The 20,462-nt window shown below is 38.7% G+C and overlaps 1 protein-coding gene across 2 annotated transcripts in view; it reads right to left on the bottom strand.

Moving 5' to 3' along the window:
* b4galnt4a (beta-1,4-N-acetyl-galactosaminyl transferase 4a) overlaps positions 1-20,462 on the bottom strand; it is a 120,310-nt gene that overhangs the window by 76,401 nt on the left and 23,447 nt on the right. Inside the window, exon 2 of one of the 2 annotated variants that reach the window (XM_072385498.1) lies at positions 2,759-2,871. In XM_072385498.1, the coding sequence (XP_072241599.1) occupies positions 2,759-2,871 (113 nt within the window). The remainder of the gene's footprint in view (positions 1-2,758; positions 2,872-20,462) is intronic. The other variant, XM_072385499.1, reaches the window with a different exon arrangement.

The following is a 20,462-nucleotide window of genomic DNA, read 5'->3' as shown; positions in this document are numbered from 1 at the left end:
CTTCAGCAAGTCGACAGCTGCACAGCAATATCGTAACAATTGGGAATTCAATCTTTCGAACATAAACTCATTTATGTTACACTCTACATTTTATACCAAAATGTCAGATCTGTGAGTGACAGACATTGGTAAGAAAAAGTAAACAAACTCAGTGGAATTATCTTGCTTTCTGATGCATTACAGGAAAAAAGACGTTTACTTAAGTTAATAAGTCACATTTGATGTGTTGACTGAACACATTTGTTAAATAATTACACAGCCTCCAAAAGAAGTAGAAGAACCTTTGAATTTGATTGATGCTTGAACATCCCTAGGAAAACTTAACTAGATTCAAGAGAATTTCTACCTTCTACTTTCTTGAAGGTCATCCTTTGTAATTTCAATTATATTTCTTTGTTTTAAGCCCTCTTGCAATATATATACCTCAGTACCTGTGAAGGAATACACTCTTTTAGCACATTTACAGACAACACATCAGCAAAGTCAAAAATTTGGGTCATCAAGAGTGGGTTGGCTTAAGAAGCCATTTGTGTAGACAGGCCCCATTTATTTACCTGTATATTCTCAAGTTTTGCGTGTTGTATTTGATTGGCTTTATTGTTTGACTATCTTTTATCTGCTTCTTCAAGCAATGCATGTTACTTAAGCAACCTAAGTCCATCATGTATGCACCCATGCAAGCTGACCATAACAAAGCACAAGGCCATGACAAGTATGCCTTTCAGTGCAGTAAATTCAACAATATATTGCCTTTTAAATAAAAGAGGAGCTGTTGCATCACTTTACAGTGTAAAGCTTGTGTATCAACTCAAAATAGCTCCATATCAAACCTGAGGACACATATACGGCCTGGAGAAGACTTTTGAGCTTTATTGCCTAGTTTAAAAATTAATTACTAACATCATTTCAGTAAAGTAACTTAAATAGCAGTGTAACTTTTTACACTTCTAAAGAAACATTCTGGATACTACTCTGACTCTTGACTTTTGTTGATATCATTAGTAATTTTACATCCTGTTTCAATATCTACAGTGAACAATTTAATGATATATTCAGTGCGAACATGATGAAACCCTGAGGATGATATAATTTTATGGGGCCCGTTTATTTCTAATTGCCACCGCAGTGTATACAGGTCAGAAATAAATGTAACCACTGTGATATGATGCAGTGATGTACAGTATGTTACCTGAATCAACCACAGTTAGACACTAGAAATCCTCTCCAGTGTAAAGATATTAACATTTAAAAACTGTCGGTTTCTTTTATTCACCATTCAGCTGCTTCTAAGAGACCTTTAAAGCCAATGATAAAGTGTAAGATTTCTATGTGTTAATATCAGACTACTAGTCACTAAAGATTATAAATCTGATTAAGCTCCTTCTGTCTACATCTTTGGCTCTTCAATGCCTGATATCGAACATTTTGCAAAGCCAAATATGCACTAAACATTTAATTACTAAAGATTGTGTTCCTTCATGGCCCAATTCTTTAGCAACTCAGATAGTTTTACAGATACCTGAGCCTAAGGCAAGGTACAACTTCGAGTTCGACTGCCTGTCAACATGATTGGCAAATGATCTGGTCAGCTGAGGCTGAGGAAGAACATCAATTATAAATTGCCTGCCTCTAGGCCAGACCATGAGTGGTGAATCCTGGGAGAGCTTTAAATTTTTATTTTACTAAAACACTCATAAAACAGCCTTGTGCAATTTATGTAGGAAATTATAACTGAACAATAAAGTGTTTACCAACTCTCTGTATTTTCTCAGAACTGTGTATTGCAAGCAGAGCCATATTTTTCAATAGTTTTCAATCTTGCATCCAAATCAAAACCAGTAATCTTAAAGATGACTAAAATAAGCACTTGTGTAAAAGAATCAATCATTATTGGGAAAGAAGGCAGATAAAGCTAAATATCACTTCCAAGCAAATTATCCCTATTTGTAATCTTTCTGAGCAGCTACTCAGATCGAGGTGTAATCATCTGCATGTGAAGCACAGTGTCGACTTGGAGCATTGGGTTGTGCAAACTTGGCTTTTATTGATGAAATTTTCTTGATAATTGCCAGTGGAAACATGAGCTTTTCAGTGCCAGAGTACTTTGGACTGATCTAAAATGATTAAATCTTGTCTAAAATTGCAGTTTATTCAACTCGTATAAAATTGAAGCAGATAAGAAAGATTTGAAAAGGTTTTAGTCGTCTCAAACTTTACGGCAGCATGTATTGTGTGCTGATGATCTCTGGCTGCGTTCCAAACTATATCTCATTTTCTACTGTTGCATATCCCTCTATCTAATTTTGCATTTCTTATGGTGGAAATATAACAAAAATAGAGGCAAAAAGAGGAGATTAGCTAGCATAATGTATTCACAAAGTAATTTGAGCCATGACCTCCCTGAGCTGGAAACATTATTAAAATTCACTGCAGTGGGTGGGGTCACAAGGCTGATTCAGTTCAAATATAAGTTTCTAAACAATGAAACCTGATGACAGATAACACTCCTAGCAGTAAATACGTTTATATGTTTTCAAATGTGTCATCATAATGATGAAAGAAATTGACTTATATTTTGGATGCTGACAGGATGATGCACAAATCCGAGGGTGAAAAGAGAACAGAGCTTTATTTCTTTGATGAGCTCCTTCACACAAACAAACAATAGAATTCACTGCTGCTTAGTCAGAGGGATGTAGGTGGAGTGGAGTTGATGTAGGGACAGTAACTTTAGGTAGGGACAGTAAGAGACACTCACTGCTACCTCGTCCTCCCTGCTGTCGCTGATGTCCTCACTCTTGGGGTGTCCGGCTGAGGAGCGAGCGTCTCTCTTTCGGCTGGCATCCGTCCCCTCCGTCTGTCTCTCTCCATCTGGACCAAAATGAAAATCATGGACAGCAACCATCATCCCTACTGTCAAAGCCTTCATCATCCTCATCTACATTTCTAGCATCATTATCATTCTAATCTCTATCATTATCATCACCAGTAGCGTAATTATGATTATGAACATCTCCATTTCCATCATCAGTGTGGTCAACATTCATTCTAAGCTAGCACTCATTTTTCTTCCAACTCAGCCTCTCCACTGTCATCAATCCCCAATAAAATTTTCACTAGAAAAAAAGATTAAATGGGAAAATGTGATTGGAAAAGCGAAAGGAGACAAGAAAAAGAATAACAAACCAGTCCAGAGGGGAAATGAGAAGGCGGGGGTGATGAAGGAAAGCAAAAAGAACATTAAAAAAGGAAGTTATCGACAAATTGAGATAAGAAAGAATAGCTTTTCTTTCTAAAGCCAGAGTCCTGTCATCCACAGATGGATTATGGGAGTTTTACTGCACAATGATGATAGTTGCCCTGGCCAGGAGAAAACAACCAAAACCTAAAGCCTCTCACAACGTGTGTAACTGTGTTACTGTGTGCAAGCAAAAGACACTCACACAAGCACACACATGCTACCATGGATGATCAAACTGAGCACAATTCAATACCGAGCAGTTACAGGATACTCAGCACTTTATGAAAGCCTGGTTATTTGGATTTACAAGAACCAAATGGATACTCATATGTGCTCCTGTAAAGGTTTCAAACTCATATATAAAAAAAGAGAATCCATACCCAGTTCATTCCAATCTTTTTTATTTGAATTGTTCTGCACTGGATCCCATTTGTCTGACATGGATCATGAATGCACAACACTGCTGCATAGCTTAGATGGGCTGCTATAAAAGGTGGCGCCTGTGCTATTGACTCCCCCATAAAAACTGAGTGTATGAGGGGTGGGGCTGAGGGTGACTTTGCGGTCTCCTAAACCTCGATGCATTACAGTAAAATTGGTTCATTACTGTCTGTCTGACTATGGTGGCTCTTGCGTGCCTACATGCACACATCCAAACACACACACACACACACACACAAGAGGCTGGAATGTGATTAAAATACATAAGGGGAGAATGGGGTGGATATAAAGCATAATGAGGGCTAATAGTTTTCCAATATGTCCTCTTAACAATGACTCTGAGTGAGTTGAATTGGTTGAGGGGTGGAGGGGTTGAGCTGCAGGGATATTGATATTGAAGGAGGGCTATAGTGCCATAGTTACTGTCACACTCATGCACAGAAACAGGAATGGACAGCTAAAGTACTGTGACAAATAATCCAAGAAAGAAAATTAAAGACTGCAAAAGTCAACTTCTTTTTCTTTTCTCTTAAACAACCTGTTTTGCAGCTCTCGAGAGCATCCAGCAAATGTTATCTGAGCACATGATTTGTCATCATCATTCTCTTGGATATAAGCTTGCCAATCTATTTACATTCCCTTTAAAGCTTCACTGACTACAGACAACTGTAAACTATTGCTTAATCTGTGAAATAATCGTCTTTTATGGGAAATCAATTAAACATAAGAGAAAATGTCTATGTTTACATTAAATTCCCTTCTAAACCCTTTTCCCGTCTCTACGTCTAACTGTGCAAGGGAGACAAAAAACAATATCAAACAAGGGAACTTCTGCAGTAGGAGTCATGCTGTGAAAGCTGTCAAACTGTAGTCAAACTTGACATGGACAGTAAGTAAGGTCTATCAAATCTCCACTAGATCAAAGAGCAAACATCAAAAAGAAGCCATGCTAAACTTTGTCTCAGTTAAATCCTGATGTTTGATCTTCTTAAAAGTAAAAAAAAGGACACATCAACTTCTAAGTTGTGATGATACACTAAAACATTTTCATGTCAAAACTTCTAAACGCAGATGTAAGAAGCAATGTATGGTCCTCTGTGAAAAAATAAATGTAAAATTACTATCGGTAATATTGAAAATGAAATATAATAGTAATAACAACATGTAATAAATTACCTAAATCAGCCGAATGGAAAATATACAGTAACTTTATACAATTTAATTCTGTTACGGGCAAACACGTCATGAGTCACAGCATGAGTCACATCTTCCTTGAACCATTTATCTGCATCTGTTAAAGAGTAGGCAATGCACCAGGGAGCAAGGTGAGACTGCTTTTTGCCATGCTTCATTGACGTAAGCAACTGCTTTAAATATAAATGAGCATAAGAAACGCAAAAATCTCTTATCAGCCCTACTTGGAAATGAATAGAATAGAATAGAATAGAATAGAATAGAATAGAATAGAATAGAACAGAAAAATACTTTATTCATTCTATTCTATTCTATTCTTAATTATTAAACAAGGTCATTCAACTCCATGAATAACATGTCTAGAGCACCATAAAAATCAGACAAACACCACTAACATGTCACAAGACTGTGGGCTGACTGCACCGGTTTGTGTGCAAAAATAATAGCTTGACAGAACAGATGTTTTAACGTACACTCAAAATTCATCTGAGCTTTGCTTAGTGCTTATCATAAATAAAGAAGAGATTACCAGCATTAGAGCTGGAAAGAAAACCACTGATGGAAATGCCAGCCAGGTGTCAGAAAGCAGGCAACCAGCATAAGGAAGCAAACTTCAGAGAATTCGCTTCATCTTCCTCTGGTCTCTGAAGCAAAGCCTTGTGAAGTGTGAAGAGAATGATTTTTGAATGAACCTCTTTCCTGAGAAAATAGGAGTTCTTAAGCACAATATCTGTCTCCGCATGTGGAGGGCTGTAGAGATAAAAGCCACATCAGGTCATGTGTAATGTGGAAATAATTTCTGCTGCCATTTTTTAACATACTTACTTTGAAATCTTTTGCAAAGACTGCCTTTACACAGAGAATTGTTAGATTTTTTTTTTTTTAAAAAGGAACTTCTATTATATTCTCCCAATAAAGTCTTTAAAGGTCCCACAGGGCGAAGATATGGAGAACACCAAGTGGGCCACACTGATGCGTATTTGGAGTCAGGGTCCGGACCATGACCGGACTTTCTCAAGCCTCCATGCTGCCTCTAATGAAGTAATGAAGAGCCGACTGGCAGGTTAATGGAAGCCAACTGACTACAAGCTCTGCCACCAGCTGGAAACCAAGCGGAATACTAATCGTTAAGAAGTCGCCTCTCTTATGTTCGGCCTAATCAGTTTATGTTTCCTGTTCTACAACAACAGTAATGTTTACTGTGCAGATAAGATGATAGAGTGACTTCTTCAATCTCCAGAACACACAGATATGCCATTTTTTGGAAGAAATGGTATATAAGCTCTGCAGAGTATATCAAAACCACAGATAGGAGTATCTTACTCAAAGATTTACGTGGGTGAAGGCTGTAGACAGGGACAGGATTTAGGGAAAACTTTCTCTCAGCTTTTGCTGTTTTTGAGAAGTGAGTAATAAGTTCATCTTGCCTGGCTGCCCTTTTAAAAGTAATGATATTCTAAACTTTATCGCTTTCAGGCAACTGCAGCTGCCTGAGCTCTGATCAGTGCTGTGTGTGCCAATTTCTATGTATGTGTGTGTTTTTTGGTGTGTTTGAGCACAAAATATATGCATATGGCTGTTTGTGAGGATTGTCTGCATCTTGTTTTATCTTTGAGCAAGACTGACAACAACACTGGATTTACTGCAAAACGGTGCTCCACTGTATGTTAAGTGATAGACAGAATGGTGAGACAGCAGAATGCTAATAGCAGAATCAGAGAAGTCAGTGCAGCAAAAGCTCAAGGAACGGCAAAGAAAAGCAATTACAGGGGAAAAGAGAAGAAAATTTAGTCTTATGAAGGATATACAGAAAAGGAGCTGGTTAACCCTCTGGGGTCTGAGCCGTAATGACGTCATGATCACGTCGTGATAACGCCGGCGTGATCATAGACCTCAGAGGGTTAAGTAAGATGAGTTTAGTTTATGGAGGATATAAAGAAAAGGAGCTGGTTAACCCTCTGGGGTCTGAGCCGTAATGACGTCGTGATCACGCCGGCGTGATCATAGACCTCAGAGGGTTTAACTCTCTGACAATTGACAATCATTTGCTGGTGTTGTCACAGGTGTGGCTCAAATGGAGTCTCTACCATTATGACCCAGATATTTGCTTTAAAAAGCATTCTTAAACCTAACTGAAATCTTTCAAAAAGGTTTTATTACCATTACCTTGTTGAGAAAAGTGCTTTTTGAAGATGTCGATGTGCTGAATACATCGCTCCAGGTCAGGTCATGATGGTTTAATACTCAACTTTAACAGATGGCTCGTAACAGAATAAAGGCAACAAAGACTTTTTACAGTGATAAATACAAACAAAAAAAAGTATTAAAAATTTAACCAACTAGAAGTCAAGAATGAGTTTGCGTGCTCTCTCTGTGTATGCATGGGTTCTCTCCGGGTACTTTGGCTTCCCGCCACTGTCCAAAAACGTGCATGTCAGGTTACTTGATTATTCTAAATTAACCATAGCGAGTGTGATTATTATTGATGTGATTATTTTCAATATCGAGAGAAACACAACCTCATTTACCATTGTCTTACACCGGCTATGTTCGAAATCACAAGTGTGTGCATCCACACTGCTGAACTCCTCCACCGATCTCACATATTTCCAGATTTCATGTGAAAGTCCCTGTTCTGCTGAGTGGGCTTGAAGGTGTGTGGGTCAGGCTTAGCCACAAAAAGAGAGCTGAAGGAAGACAGAAATGATTGCCACATCTTAGGAGTGCTAACAGCCTGTGTGCTGTAATGGCTGGTGTTTACACACCAACCAGCAAGAGGTTCTAGGTCAAACACAGCGGCTCCAAACACAGCGGCTTCAAACACAGCTAAATAAGAAGCAATGAAAACTTAAGAGGTGGGTAGTGTTTCTGCAGATGAATACACTACCGCACACTTACAGAGGGGCATAAAAGATGATTGAGAGGGATTACCCTTGTATGACTCTGTTTGTTTTTGTTTGTTTGCTTAAGAATCTTTAACTTTCTCAGCCTTTAAGCCTGTAAAATATCAAAATACAAACAAACAAAAAACATGTCCATTAAAAGCTGAAAGAGCCTGACAATCCCAAAAATATAGAAAATAAAAATACATAAAACTGACATAAGCAGAAAATCTGCATATTTCCGAAGCTCGAAACTGAAAATATTTGACAAATTTCTTCATAAAGTGGTGGAATTTTATTTAAAATGTTTTGAGGGTGCAGAAAAGTAGTTTTCTTTTACAATTTCTTATCCAGGCTGACTCAGTAGCATCTTGCAGCAGCAGGAGATTTTTCAGCTTTGTGCTTGTCTGATATTTGTTTGATTTGAGACATACAGACTAGATGAGCAAGTAGAGATCGTCTTCATGTCATCTTACAAGTTTTGGAGATAGTAACATTTCTTGTGGCCTTTTCTTGCTAGAGTTAGCAATGTGAAAAAGTGTTACTGGTCAGCAATAATCCTTTGGTAGCCATTGGCATTTAAATGAAGCACAACATTTGGTATCAAGGGGCCTAATTTGTACAGAGAAAAAAACTCCAACGCAGTTACCACTTTCTTGTTCCTTTTGAAGTGAAGCTGAACTGATTGATAACCTCAGACGGTTTACTTCAAATTCGAACTTTACTAACAACATATCACAACAAAATCAAGTTTTGGATACAAGGACAAAGCACTCGCTCCTTGAGTGATGTTTTACAATTTAATGACCACATTAGCCTGATTGTAAAACAGTACAGACTTCTGCTGTTGCTGACTTAAGGTTTTAATGAAGTGAATACCCTTCAGTAAATCACTGTTGTGCTGAGCTGCTAACAGGCACACCTACCTGCCTGTTAGCTTGAACACGTTGAGCCATCTGCCCCTGACCTTCCTCGCTGTCAAGGTGGTTTTGCTTGCTTAACTGCAGCCGATGGCATGTTTTGCTTTTATTCACTAAAATCCCTTGGGACCAGCTGCTTCTCAGATGCTGAAACAACAACTTCTGCATCTGCAACAACTATACCTTATTCAAAGTCCCAGTGCTTATACAGGAGCTTGTGCCTTTTCTCTTGAGGGGTTTATTTGCAAATGATTTCCTCATGGCTCTTTTTATCGTTGCATATTGTAATGTGCCGTTACGAATGGATTCCTGTTTGCTTTTCTGTGCAGGACTACCCACTAGTGAATGTGAGGATGTGCAGAAATAATAGTTAGCCACATAAAATTAGAAGCAAAAAACAGCAAAATGCAAACACAGACATGTGAAAAGATGGTTTGGGAGGAAGAAGAAGGCAAAAAGAGTCAGAGGAGTGGACAGCCTACTCTGTGTAAATAATTGACAAGTTGATATTGTCTGCTCAGTGAGTACACTTTGACTCCTCAGTGACGTAGGATGTACTCCTCTTGAGGTTGCAGCATCATCGTCATCATTAAATAAACCCCTCACCTCTCCATACCCCACTGGGGAGGAGGTTAAAATAGCATTGAAAGACAAAACAAGACGCTGTAGATTTTTAGAACACAGGAGAAGGAGAAAGAGGGAAAGAATAAGATTGGCAGGAATAGGTTGCAGAAAAGGATAAATCAAGAGTGTAAGAGGAAGGAGATGTAAGTGAAAGTCAAGAGGAAGGCGAGCACACTGGTGGAGGCTGATAGAGGAACTTCAGTGGGAGACAAACCATACAACAGACAGAAAGATGGGTGTGTAACTGCAGGGGATTCACCTCCAGTATCCACATGCTCTCACTCACGATCTCACTCATTAAATCAGCCATTCACTGACTGATTCTCTTATTTCATCATCATCCCTATCACTCTATATGCATTGCATTTTCAATATATAATAGTTTTTTACTCTGCAATCAGTCATGGCTTTATAAGATATGGTTGTAATAAAGCAGTCGATAACATATATTTTCTTAATGACTCTTTTACACTGAAAAGCCAAGCAACCAAGCATGCACACATGCAGGGTGGCGTGGCGGGGGGGGGCAGCGTAAGTGTAGCAGGGTTCACTTGGGCTGTGCTGGCCAAATGGCGCTAGCTAATTATAGCAAATAAACTGTACTGATCTGTGCCATTAGGTAGTCAGTAACGAAGCAAAGTGGAGGGCTGCTGTGACACTGATGAATAGGCCTGGCTTTGAGTGCTGCACTCCCTTGCCTTTAGCTCAGCACTCTCACTTCTGAGAAAAGCAAGAGTGCATTAAGACAAGAGGCATAACAAGGCTTTGGAGATGAGATAAATAGAGACAAAGAGGCTGTGATAGAGAAAAGCAAGAAACAGCAAAGCAGTGATAGAAAATTTGATGAGAGGAAAGATAAAATGAAGAGTGAAGGAGGAAAGTGTGCTTGTGGGCCTGTGTGAGAAAAGCAAGACTGCAAAGAGATGCATGATGTGTTGCAATATGGGTCAGGGGCAAAGAGCTTCCACTTTTTCTCTTCTGAGCGCCTGTAATGTTTTGGTGGTTCAGTGTGGTTCACTAACAGCTATCCACCATCACTTAGTAAAATTCCAATAACAAAAAGACTACATGCCTGCACAAAAACAAACATAAAACCAGAGGTCTGATGCTCATCACACACTCAAAGATTATTTTTATTGAAACAGACACTCTGAAAGATAATGGAATTACCTTATTGCAGAGTCATGCCACAAACACACACTCAAATCTACTGAATAGAATTAATTTAGCATTCACATTTCAGAGCAGATGAGTTTAGAAATTTGCAACAAGGGAGATCAGTGTTAGGTTTGCTGCATTCAAGATGATAGAAGTGACATCTTCAGCATACATGTGAAGTTAAAGGTTCATTCTGGCCTGACTTTTAGTCATATTGAAATATTTAGGCATAAGTTGTTGCGGATATGTGGAAAATTATATCAGACAGTCAACCAGATTGAATCAAAAAGCTGTGAACCCATCTGGGCTCCAGTGAGGTTTGTGTCCAATTTTTGGAAGTAGGTTTGTATCTGCTACAAATATTGTTTGCTCTTGTGACTTTTGAGGTTACATTTTCAACTGACTTTTGATAGCTGAACATTGCCTTTGTGAGGTTTAATGATGCTTGAAATATGAGCACACTGTAAGATAAATGCACTGGTTTCTCTAAAAGTGCATGTCTGATATTCTCTATGAATGATAAATGCCTCTATTCTTACCTGAATGTGAGATGGATCCTTTCAGTGGGTTGTTAGTTGGCAATTGAGGTCATATTGGACAAATAGTGAAAAAGGAAGACATATAATGCTATCAGTCTTGTATGAGGTTGGTATTTGGCCAGCGGCTGTGCACCAAATCAGTGTGATCCCTCTGAAACCTGCCAGCCAACCTTCCTTGTTCATACCTAAATGGTGTTTTGCCTCCATCCTTTTTTCCTGCTACATAGTGCCCAGGGCCTCTATGAGCTCCACTGGCTGTCTCAAAACCCATACAGTCTTTTTTCTTTGGCCTTTTGCTGGATGGCCCTCGGTGACACAATTGATAATGAAATGTTCCCATTGTGTTTTAGGACACAAGATGTAAAAAGAAAAAAGCTAAATCCTAAAATATGGGGAAGTCACAACCACTTACTGAGAAAGACCAACAACAGTGGCGAAAGTAGTAGGACTTATCCTGACACACACCCACACACAACTGCTGTGTGGTTTTGGTAACTCAAGATGCCTAGAAGTGTCTGCATTTGCTTTAATTCATTTTATAAAATAAAGGCAAAATATGTCCAAAGTTCTCAGTTTCCTGAGAATAAATCACACCCCTATGTGCAGTTGTTCAGATATACATACTTTATGCACACACACACGAATATGCAATCCCAACAGTTGCCAGTAACACCCAGAGGAAGGTGCTTCAATCACAGAGATAAGGAGGCTACGTTGAGCCGCTGCAGAACCGCAGCTGTCACAGCTGATGTGTTACAAGGAGAATCAATTAAAATGAGCACATAGGGGTGGGATGCATTCTCAACCCCTCTCTTACCCATTAGCATACATTTAAAAACAAAGAAATAGAGGAAACAAAGGCCTTTGTGATGAGCAACGCAGCGTTGTACTGTTTGCAAGAGTCATGGCCGAACAGAGCATCTAAATTAGGTCAGGGCTTTGGAGGAGACGTTTCTGTGATAATTCATCTGTCTTCTGCTTTCCTGACAACTGAGCGGCTATACTGGGAGACACTGAGTGAGAACCCGGGGAGTTTGTACCACGCCTGCATCCAAAAAAGAGAAATACAAACGTTAAACTTGAGAAGAGATGCCCTGACTTTGTGTCTTGTGGCACCAACCTGTGTGAGCCAAAAACAATTTTCAAAACAAATGTTTTTTCAAGAAAAGCAGGCTCAAAGGTTTTAAAAAAAAAAAGGGGATCGGAAAAGAAAGAGAAGACGAAAAATGGTGAGTTTACAGTAATTCAGACATGTGAGTGTTACACTAACCTCTAAATAACCTTACCCTGTTTGCCATGGATCTCTCTTTTTGTCTCCCACATATCCTATTCTCCATTTGCCTTTCTTCTTCACAACCTTTTTACATTATAGAGACCATTCTTACGCACGTTCCATCTCTTTATTCCTTTCAATCACTCTCGTCAGCCATCGAATGCATTGGAAGCAATTAATACCTGAATATGGTTTCCGTGTAGAATCCCAGTGCGGTCATTATCCTCCACCGAGTAGTGTATTATCATCATCTGAAGCAGTCATTACTTTTCTGATCATATCCCATTGTGTTGAGAGGAAGAGAAAAAGAAGAGGAGAGGTGGTGAGGGAAGGAGGACAGATACAAAGGATTGAACAGGTACCTCAAAAAATGAAGGTGTTACAGTGGAGAAGGGTTATGCCATGTGAGTAAAAGATGAAGGAAGACAAGAGGAGGTGAAAGAGGGAAAGGGCAAGAAGGAACAAGACTGAGGGGGAAACAGAGGTGATGTGTTACATACAAGGATGAATAAGGGGAAAGGAGAGATCGCAGAGGAGAAGGAAGAGGAGGAGGACAGGAGCAATAATAGCCTTGTCTTATCACTGTACAGTGATAAATTCCTTTCTTGCCAGGGAGTCAGTGCCGTGGCTGAGGCCAGGCCTGATGACAAACCACCTCCACCCTGCACCACTGTCCAGGCTATTTATGGTCAGGCAACTTATGAGAGCCAGCTGGGCCTCCATTCATCTTGAGTCAGTTGTCACACTTGGGACCTGATGACAAACCTCAGATGAGGCCACTCTGTTGCATTCTGTCTCCTCTTACTTTGCCCTCAACTCTGACAGAATCTCCAGAACATCCTCCACTGGCTACTGCTGCTAACTCACTGTTATGTGTCACATAGCCACATTTGACAGGTAAGTTTAAAATGTAGTAAGTCAATGGATTACAAGACTCTGTACCACATTTTTCCAAGAGATTAAATAGAACATTAATGCAAAAAAAACTCTTTACACATGAATCTACTTGTTGGTACTGCAGTAGGAACTGCCTTGTCAGCCCATCACTAATGAACAGTCCAATTACTGCCATACAAAGCAATTACTTTTTTTTTTTAGGTCTAAGAAACTAATTCAGTATTGCTGCCATAGTGGAAAGTTTTTATGAACGAAAACAGGAGGGATTGCAATTAATCTAAAAAATAATTACGAAAAACTTGAACAAACAAAAGCGTAAAACTAATGCAATCCTGCTTCATCTTCAACCATGGCTGCAAAATTTCCCCTGCTAACCAAGAGCCAGTCACTGAGGACAGAGAGCTCTAATAAGCAGGACACAGTGCACTGCCAAGCAATTAATTCATGCAAGCTGTTGCAATTGTTTGCATTTTGTTTTTTGTGCCTGTTTACCCGTTTACATATTCCTGCTTTGCCTAAATTATTCATGGATGTTCTTTTCGTATCCTCCAGTGACAGCAGAGGTGGGTCACATTGCAAATATGAAGGCAAAAAGTAAAACAACTGATCAACATTACGGACGAGATGATAAAGATAAGTGATAGAGGTGATGCACAATAAGCACAAGAGAATAAAAAGAGGGTTAACTCTATATACTTGCTAAGGATTTGGTCAATAAGCCTTTGTTTGTCTGATATCATCTGCTGGGCATTTGTCATATTTTTGATCACGATAACACTGACCTTGCTTTGTTTACTTTCAACAAACACACATATTGTCTCAATGAAAACACATACCTCAGATTTTTTGCAGTTTTCATCTGTATCTCATGGGCCATGTTTTAAATGTGTTTGCATCTGTAACATCTGTTAGTTTTGTTATGTTAAGTTTCTGGTTAGTCTTTAGTTTTTTTGTCATGTTTTCCCTAGTTTCTCTTGCCCTGCCATCAGGTTCACTCACTTCACCTGTGCTTTTCCCCTGAGCTGCACTCCATCACCAATCACCCTCCTCAGTATTTAGTTTCCAGGTTTCCTCGTGCACTTTGCCAAATCTTCACCGTCACTGAAGTCCTCTACTCATGTCAAGTCAAGTCAGGTTTGGTATTGTCAGGTTTTTTCCTCATTTTTTTCATAGTCACAGTCAGGTTTTGTTTTTGCCAATAGTTTTTTCCATAGTTTAGTATTTTTTTTAGTATTCCAGCTCAGCTGCGCTTTTTGTTGTATTTTGAAATAAATCAAGTTTTTCTTTTGAAACATCTGCATCTGTCCTACCTTCACCACGCCACGCAATACCCACCCAACCTGACAGCATCTCCCATTTATCTTTTTGCTTAAAGGTTGAATTTGCAAACTTAAAAAAGTAGCAGCCGTTGTACTGTCAAAACTGCAAAATGAAACCTGATTTGGAGTTCTTCAGGACTGACACTCTGGTCTTTTCTCTCTGTTGGAAAGTTTTTAGCATAAGAATAAAATATTCAGTGACAAAAATATTAATGTTATCATCAAAAGGCATCGGGAAGGATGTATCAACTAAATATCCATAGATCATTGTTACACAGCAGCCACACTGAAGAGGCTGCCTGGATGTAGATGTCTCAGCCTTTGTTTTGTGTTTACCAGCCTCTTGGAATAATAAACAACCAATTCTAGAAGTTCTGTACCAGCCCAGTCGCAACAGAAACATTTGTCCACATTTCCAATATACTGAAGGCTAAAAAATCAATAGATGACAGTGCTTTTGTTGGCAGTTATTCGACATTGTGTCAGCTAAGGTCACATGACAGGTGCTATAACCAGCGAGTGTTGAACAATGTAGTTCATGACAGTGTATTGCTTTCTAACCCCAACTATGTATTTCTGAACAGTAAATCCAACTATATACTTTCATTTTAAACCCTAATTATATCATTTAACTCCTAATCCTAACCATTAGATAGTGCAAGCAAAGTAGTGAAGTAAGTACGGAAGTACAGCAGAAGTAGTCAAGTGAAAGAATTGTTGAAAAGATTGTGCAGGACAGGATTCAAACATACAATCTCTCACTTCAAGATAAGGGATTTAACACAACCCACCAATTCCTCCTCATGCTTAATATGGCATTTTTCTCCCACTCAAAAGAGGCAAGTGTTGACATCGAGGACATCAATGAGAACATCAAAATGTCATCAGTTGGGCAACAGGTACTGTTGCGAAAAGAAAATGTAGCTATTGTGCTATTTTCCAAACTTTTATGTGAAATTGCTAAGTATCTTTTCATGGACCAACATATTCTATGATCTGTCATCAGATTTGCTTTGGCTGTTCACTGTCCCTCAGAGGAAGCTATAGGCTATTAACGAAGTCAGAGAAGGACAGAACCATTGCTGAATTTTCCACTGGTTGGAGGATACATCTTCTAAAACCAACATGGACTCACAGAATTGCTCAAAATGAGCGCACATGACTGATAATAGCATCTGAAGAAAAGAGGGGATGATAGCGCATTCCATTGTTAGGCCTTCACTGTTCACTTCCTGAGAGGAGCTGCCCCTTTGCCTGATTATACATTGTATTTAGGCTGTTGTTACTTTCATTTTCAGACACAGTTCAGTCAGGAAAAAAGCTATAGCACTCTGCAAGGTTAACAAGAGATAGGTTTGAGTATCAGAAACTTTAAGACTTCTGTGATGTCAGCACGAAATGAGAACTCATAATGTGTTTCCACCACATTTTGATAATTCATGATCATTTAATGTTTTCTGTAAAAGCAGGTTGCTTAGGAAACCACCTCTGTCTTCATGCGTGTGTAGCACAGGAGTTTTAAGCATTCTATTTTAAACTCATGCATCATAGAAGTGTGACCTTAACCAACTGATTTTTATCAGGCATTTGCATTTTGGCTACATAAGATGCCAATGTGAACAACAAAGCAAACCAGTATATCTATATTAGTCCGGAAGGAAGCCAAAAGTGTTCAAACCCTGAAACTCATACAGTGTGCAGGTATGTAATAGATCCAGATTTTCCCAAAAGAGATACAATGATGGTCTAATATCATTAAGTAAATTCTGCAGGTAAAGATCTTGAGATGAGTTTTGTTATTTTAAAAAGAAGAAGCTGTATTTTCAGTTTATTTTACTGCTTTGGGAAACATGTGCTTATGTGGTTGAAGGGAAAATGTTTCTCCCTACAGATTCTTAAACAAAAAGACAGCTGACATGAAAACTTCATTAGGCAAAGCTGTTTAATGAGTTGACAATATGAGTCAAATGGACAACTAAAATCGACTAAAATCGACTGGATTATTTGTTTAGTTCTCCAAAAGATGCTTTTAGGAATTGACAAAACAGTGCAGGTGTTCTAATTCTGTTGAGACTCTGTTACATGTAAAATTGCTTCCAGTAGATTACTCATGTCAGCTAAGAATAAAAACAAGAAATTACGCTAGAATTTGAAAAAGCTGAGTTTCTGTTTATGAATAATATTAGGTTGTAAACTTCTTCCTCCACAGACGCAAAGCCCACAGATACATCTAACAACCTCATCAGTTTCCTGATGTGAACTGCACAAAAATAAATATTTATAGACACAAAAGACAGCAATGGGCAAATAACTGCTGACTGACTTTGCTCGTAGCAAACTAATGCTGCATGCTGGTAAGTAATTGGGAAAGCAATTTGCCAGCTCCATTTTCTTAGGTATCGTCGAGGGAGGTGATATTACTAGGTGAATTGAGAGTGCAACAAAATTATTTCACTGTGTTCAGTAGAACAGATCCCCAACCTGCACAGCGTCTGAGCACAGACGGGGTTTCAATCAATGCATTTTTTCCACTATTCTTTAGAGCCCAGATCACAGTATGTCCAAGCATGAGAATAACTCCTGCAGCACTCTGCATGGTAAAAATCTGCAAACATTTTAAATGCATGAAGCCAGGGACAAATGTAGCACTTTCAATTCATTGTAAAATCTTCAATTACATACATAACATATAAAAACTGAAGTAATGAAGAAACTCACAAATTCAGCTTGAAAGGTTTTGTTTTGCTGCATTTTAGAAAAATGAAAAGATAAGTTTCTTATTGGTAAGAAAAAGAATCCCAGAATCACATCCACAATCTACTCTTGGACTGCAGTTAGAGAATAGGTAAAAAAAAACAAAAAAAAAAAACATTCATGATCCCTCTTACTCACACATTTTACTTTAGAATAGAAGCTAATCATCCTTTTATGCTTCAGAAAATGGCAGCTATTCAAAGTCTTTTATGGCTGCAATAAAGAGATAAAAGGTGAGTAGACTTTTCAAATAAACCAAAATTCAAATAATACACACTGATAATTGAGAACTCATTATCTTATCATTACTCTTTCCCTAAAGTAACCCTTTATATTGTTTTATGTGATGGGGAACAGAGAGGGGACAAGACAAGAGAGGATGAGATGAGAGGAGAGGAGAAGAGAGGAGAGGAGACAAGAGGATTTGCCATAGTTTGTTCACCCGTGACCGACATTAAATGTGTTGTAACCCATTTTTGAACTCTTGACACGAAGGAGTTGTTCATGACCTACCACGCATTCATACATTCAATGTGATGCATACCTGATTAAAACCACAACACTGCTCAAAAAGAAGCTTTTTACTTTGAACCTACAGTAAAGAAAAACTGATGGGAGACCAACTAAAGGCTAACGTTTGAGTGTGGTATAAAACATCCTCCCCTGTCCTCGTGGTACAACACAGTCTGTGGATCGTCTCCCTGGGCAACCAGTCATGCTCCCTGTAGAAGGATTTAATGTTGAAAACCATTGCCTTGGGCAACCACATTGACCTGGGCATGAGCTGGAGGCAGAGAAGAATATTTTTTTGATCTGTTACCCTTAGCAACACTAACCATCCTATCCCGCCGTCTGCATACACACCTATCGAAGAGACAAAAACAAGACCTCCCCTGAGCCGTGAGCATGTATTAACCTGACAGAATTGCTGCATCCTCTTTCCTTCAATCGCAGTGGTTTTCTTAACATTTATTCTTCTCAATTTGTTTTATGTTAATTTTAGAATTCTCATTAGGGCATCTTTGATGATTTAGATTTCTTAAAAAGGTATTACATAAAAATGATTAACAAAACACTGTAAAAAAATAATCATGAAAGTGTTCGAATGAAAATAATTATGAGACATAAAAAGAACTTTTCAGTGCAACTATGGAAACAGATCTGACTCACTTTAATAGGTACTATTCGGATCAGTTCAGTTCCATTTCATTCACATAGCTTCAAATCACAACAAACGTAATCGTGAGGCGCTTCAAAGATTCAGTGCAATTCAAGCCAATTAGATTTCAGTGTATTGCAATAGAATCATAAAAAAAATAATATAAATCCAAATTATTCTATTTCATACAATAACATTTAAAAAATAGTTGCCTAGCTAAGGAAACCAACAGATTACAGATTGCAACATCTCTTTGATTCAATATTTAGGGCTCACTGCTATCCAATTAAGCTTTAAGCCTCCAACAGGCTCCCGAAGGAGTGATCAGTGTATACCAAAAAGCAGCAAAGTAAAAGAAAGTGAGAGGAAGAATGTCACTGCTACATACTACTGTTACATACCTATAGTATTAACTGTTTTCTACAAACATAGAGTGCATAATACAGTGCTTTCTTTATAAAACGTGCAAAAGAGCGGAAGGTAGTGCACAAAATGATTAAAGCAAGAAAAACCAAGAAATAAAAGAGGCAGGAATGCAGAAGAATGGTAAAAGACAGAGGAGGAAAGAAGGGGCGGAATGAGCAAGACAGCACGACACAAGAGAGGACAATAGAAATATAATGAGATGAGAAAGAGGGTGACCTTAATCAGCCACTTGTCAGAATGTACACATGCATACACACACACACACACATATCTATATACATTTATACATGTGTGTGTGTGTGTGTGTGTGTGTGTGTGTGTATGCATGTTTGCACAGCAGCACTCTACGTTTCATTGCAGGCCCATTTCCCCCCAACTAAAACCCAGACAGGAACTGGCGATAAGGAATGTACACACTCTCCTCAGTACACAACATCTCATTTAAGCAGAGGAAATTGGAAAGAAGAGGAGAAAGGAGGAAAGCGCAGAAGAGGTGAGAAGGACAGCAGATGTGGGGTAAAAGGACTGGGTGGAGCAGACGAAGTGGAGAGGACAGCGACAGGGAATGAATGTTTGCCAGAGAACAGATAACCCCTGTGCACTTGCATAAAAGGAAAAAGGTGCAAATCATAGCTTGGGGGATGAGCCGAGGAAAGAGGAAGGAGGAGGACTGTCCGAGAAAGAAAGGTATAGGGAAAGGATGGAGAGTGGACAGAGAGGGAGACAGAAGTCAAATGACCTGCTGGTTGGACTGCAGCAAAAATAAAGTTTGATGGATTGTCAAAGAAAGCACCTACAAAAATATAATCCCAAACACTGCAATTGCAGCAGCATTTCCCTAACTTGCATCCTTTACTTAATTTGCAGTCTCTGTAAGGACGTAGAGAAAGATGCAAGGAAAATATGTGGAAAGACTGTTTTAAGATAAGATCTGTACTCACATGTGATGTGATATCCATTTCTCACCATGACCATGGCATTTTCCTACTTTTGAGCTTCTATTTTAACCATAGCATTACCATCCATATGCTACTTAAGATGCACACTTCCAGCTGTTCTGAGTTTAAAACAAACATCTGGGTATTTATTACGAACCTGTAGCCTGTCCAGATCTGTCATTGTATCTCAGTGCTCAGAGAAAAAAGTGCACAAATCCTATGACTAATCACAGTGGTGTGTCTCAAAAATGCAAATGTAATTTGCACTAGCATCATTCAATAATCATTGAAGAAAATATTTTGGCAAAAGGAATAATCTAATCAAATGTCTCTGGAGAAATGCCTCTGACAGACACCTTGAATGAAAATGATGCGATTGTTGCTGAAAGACATCAGACTTCCCCGGACCACAATTTTTTTGTTTATAGATAAAGATTGAAAAAAGTAAATGAGGGAGAATAAGAAAAACTAAAAGAAAATAAAGACTTGTCAGTCAGGCTTGCTGATCTAATAAAATAAATAAAGAGGAGGAATAAATAAAATCAAAACCCTGATATTGGTATGTTTTATTGTAAAACTGAAGGGAATTTGTGATGCACTTTCTGACAAATCAGCAGCAATTTTCGACTCTGAACCAATTTCCAATACAATCTCTTGTATCCTAAATTAACCTTCCACATGATGCCTAACTGCTTCT

Source organism: Leuresthes tenuis, unplaced genomic scaffold (assembly GCF_036924035.1).
Source record: "Leuresthes tenuis unplaced genomic scaffold, fLeuTen1.0.hap1 SCAF_5, whole genome shotgun sequence".
NCBI classification, from domain to species: domain Eukaryota; kingdom Metazoa; phylum Chordata; class Actinopteri; order Atheriniformes; family Atherinopsidae; genus Leuresthes; species Leuresthes tenuis.
Note: the sequence above shows the minus strand (reverse complement) of the source record. Positions and strands in the feature narration are given on the sequence as shown.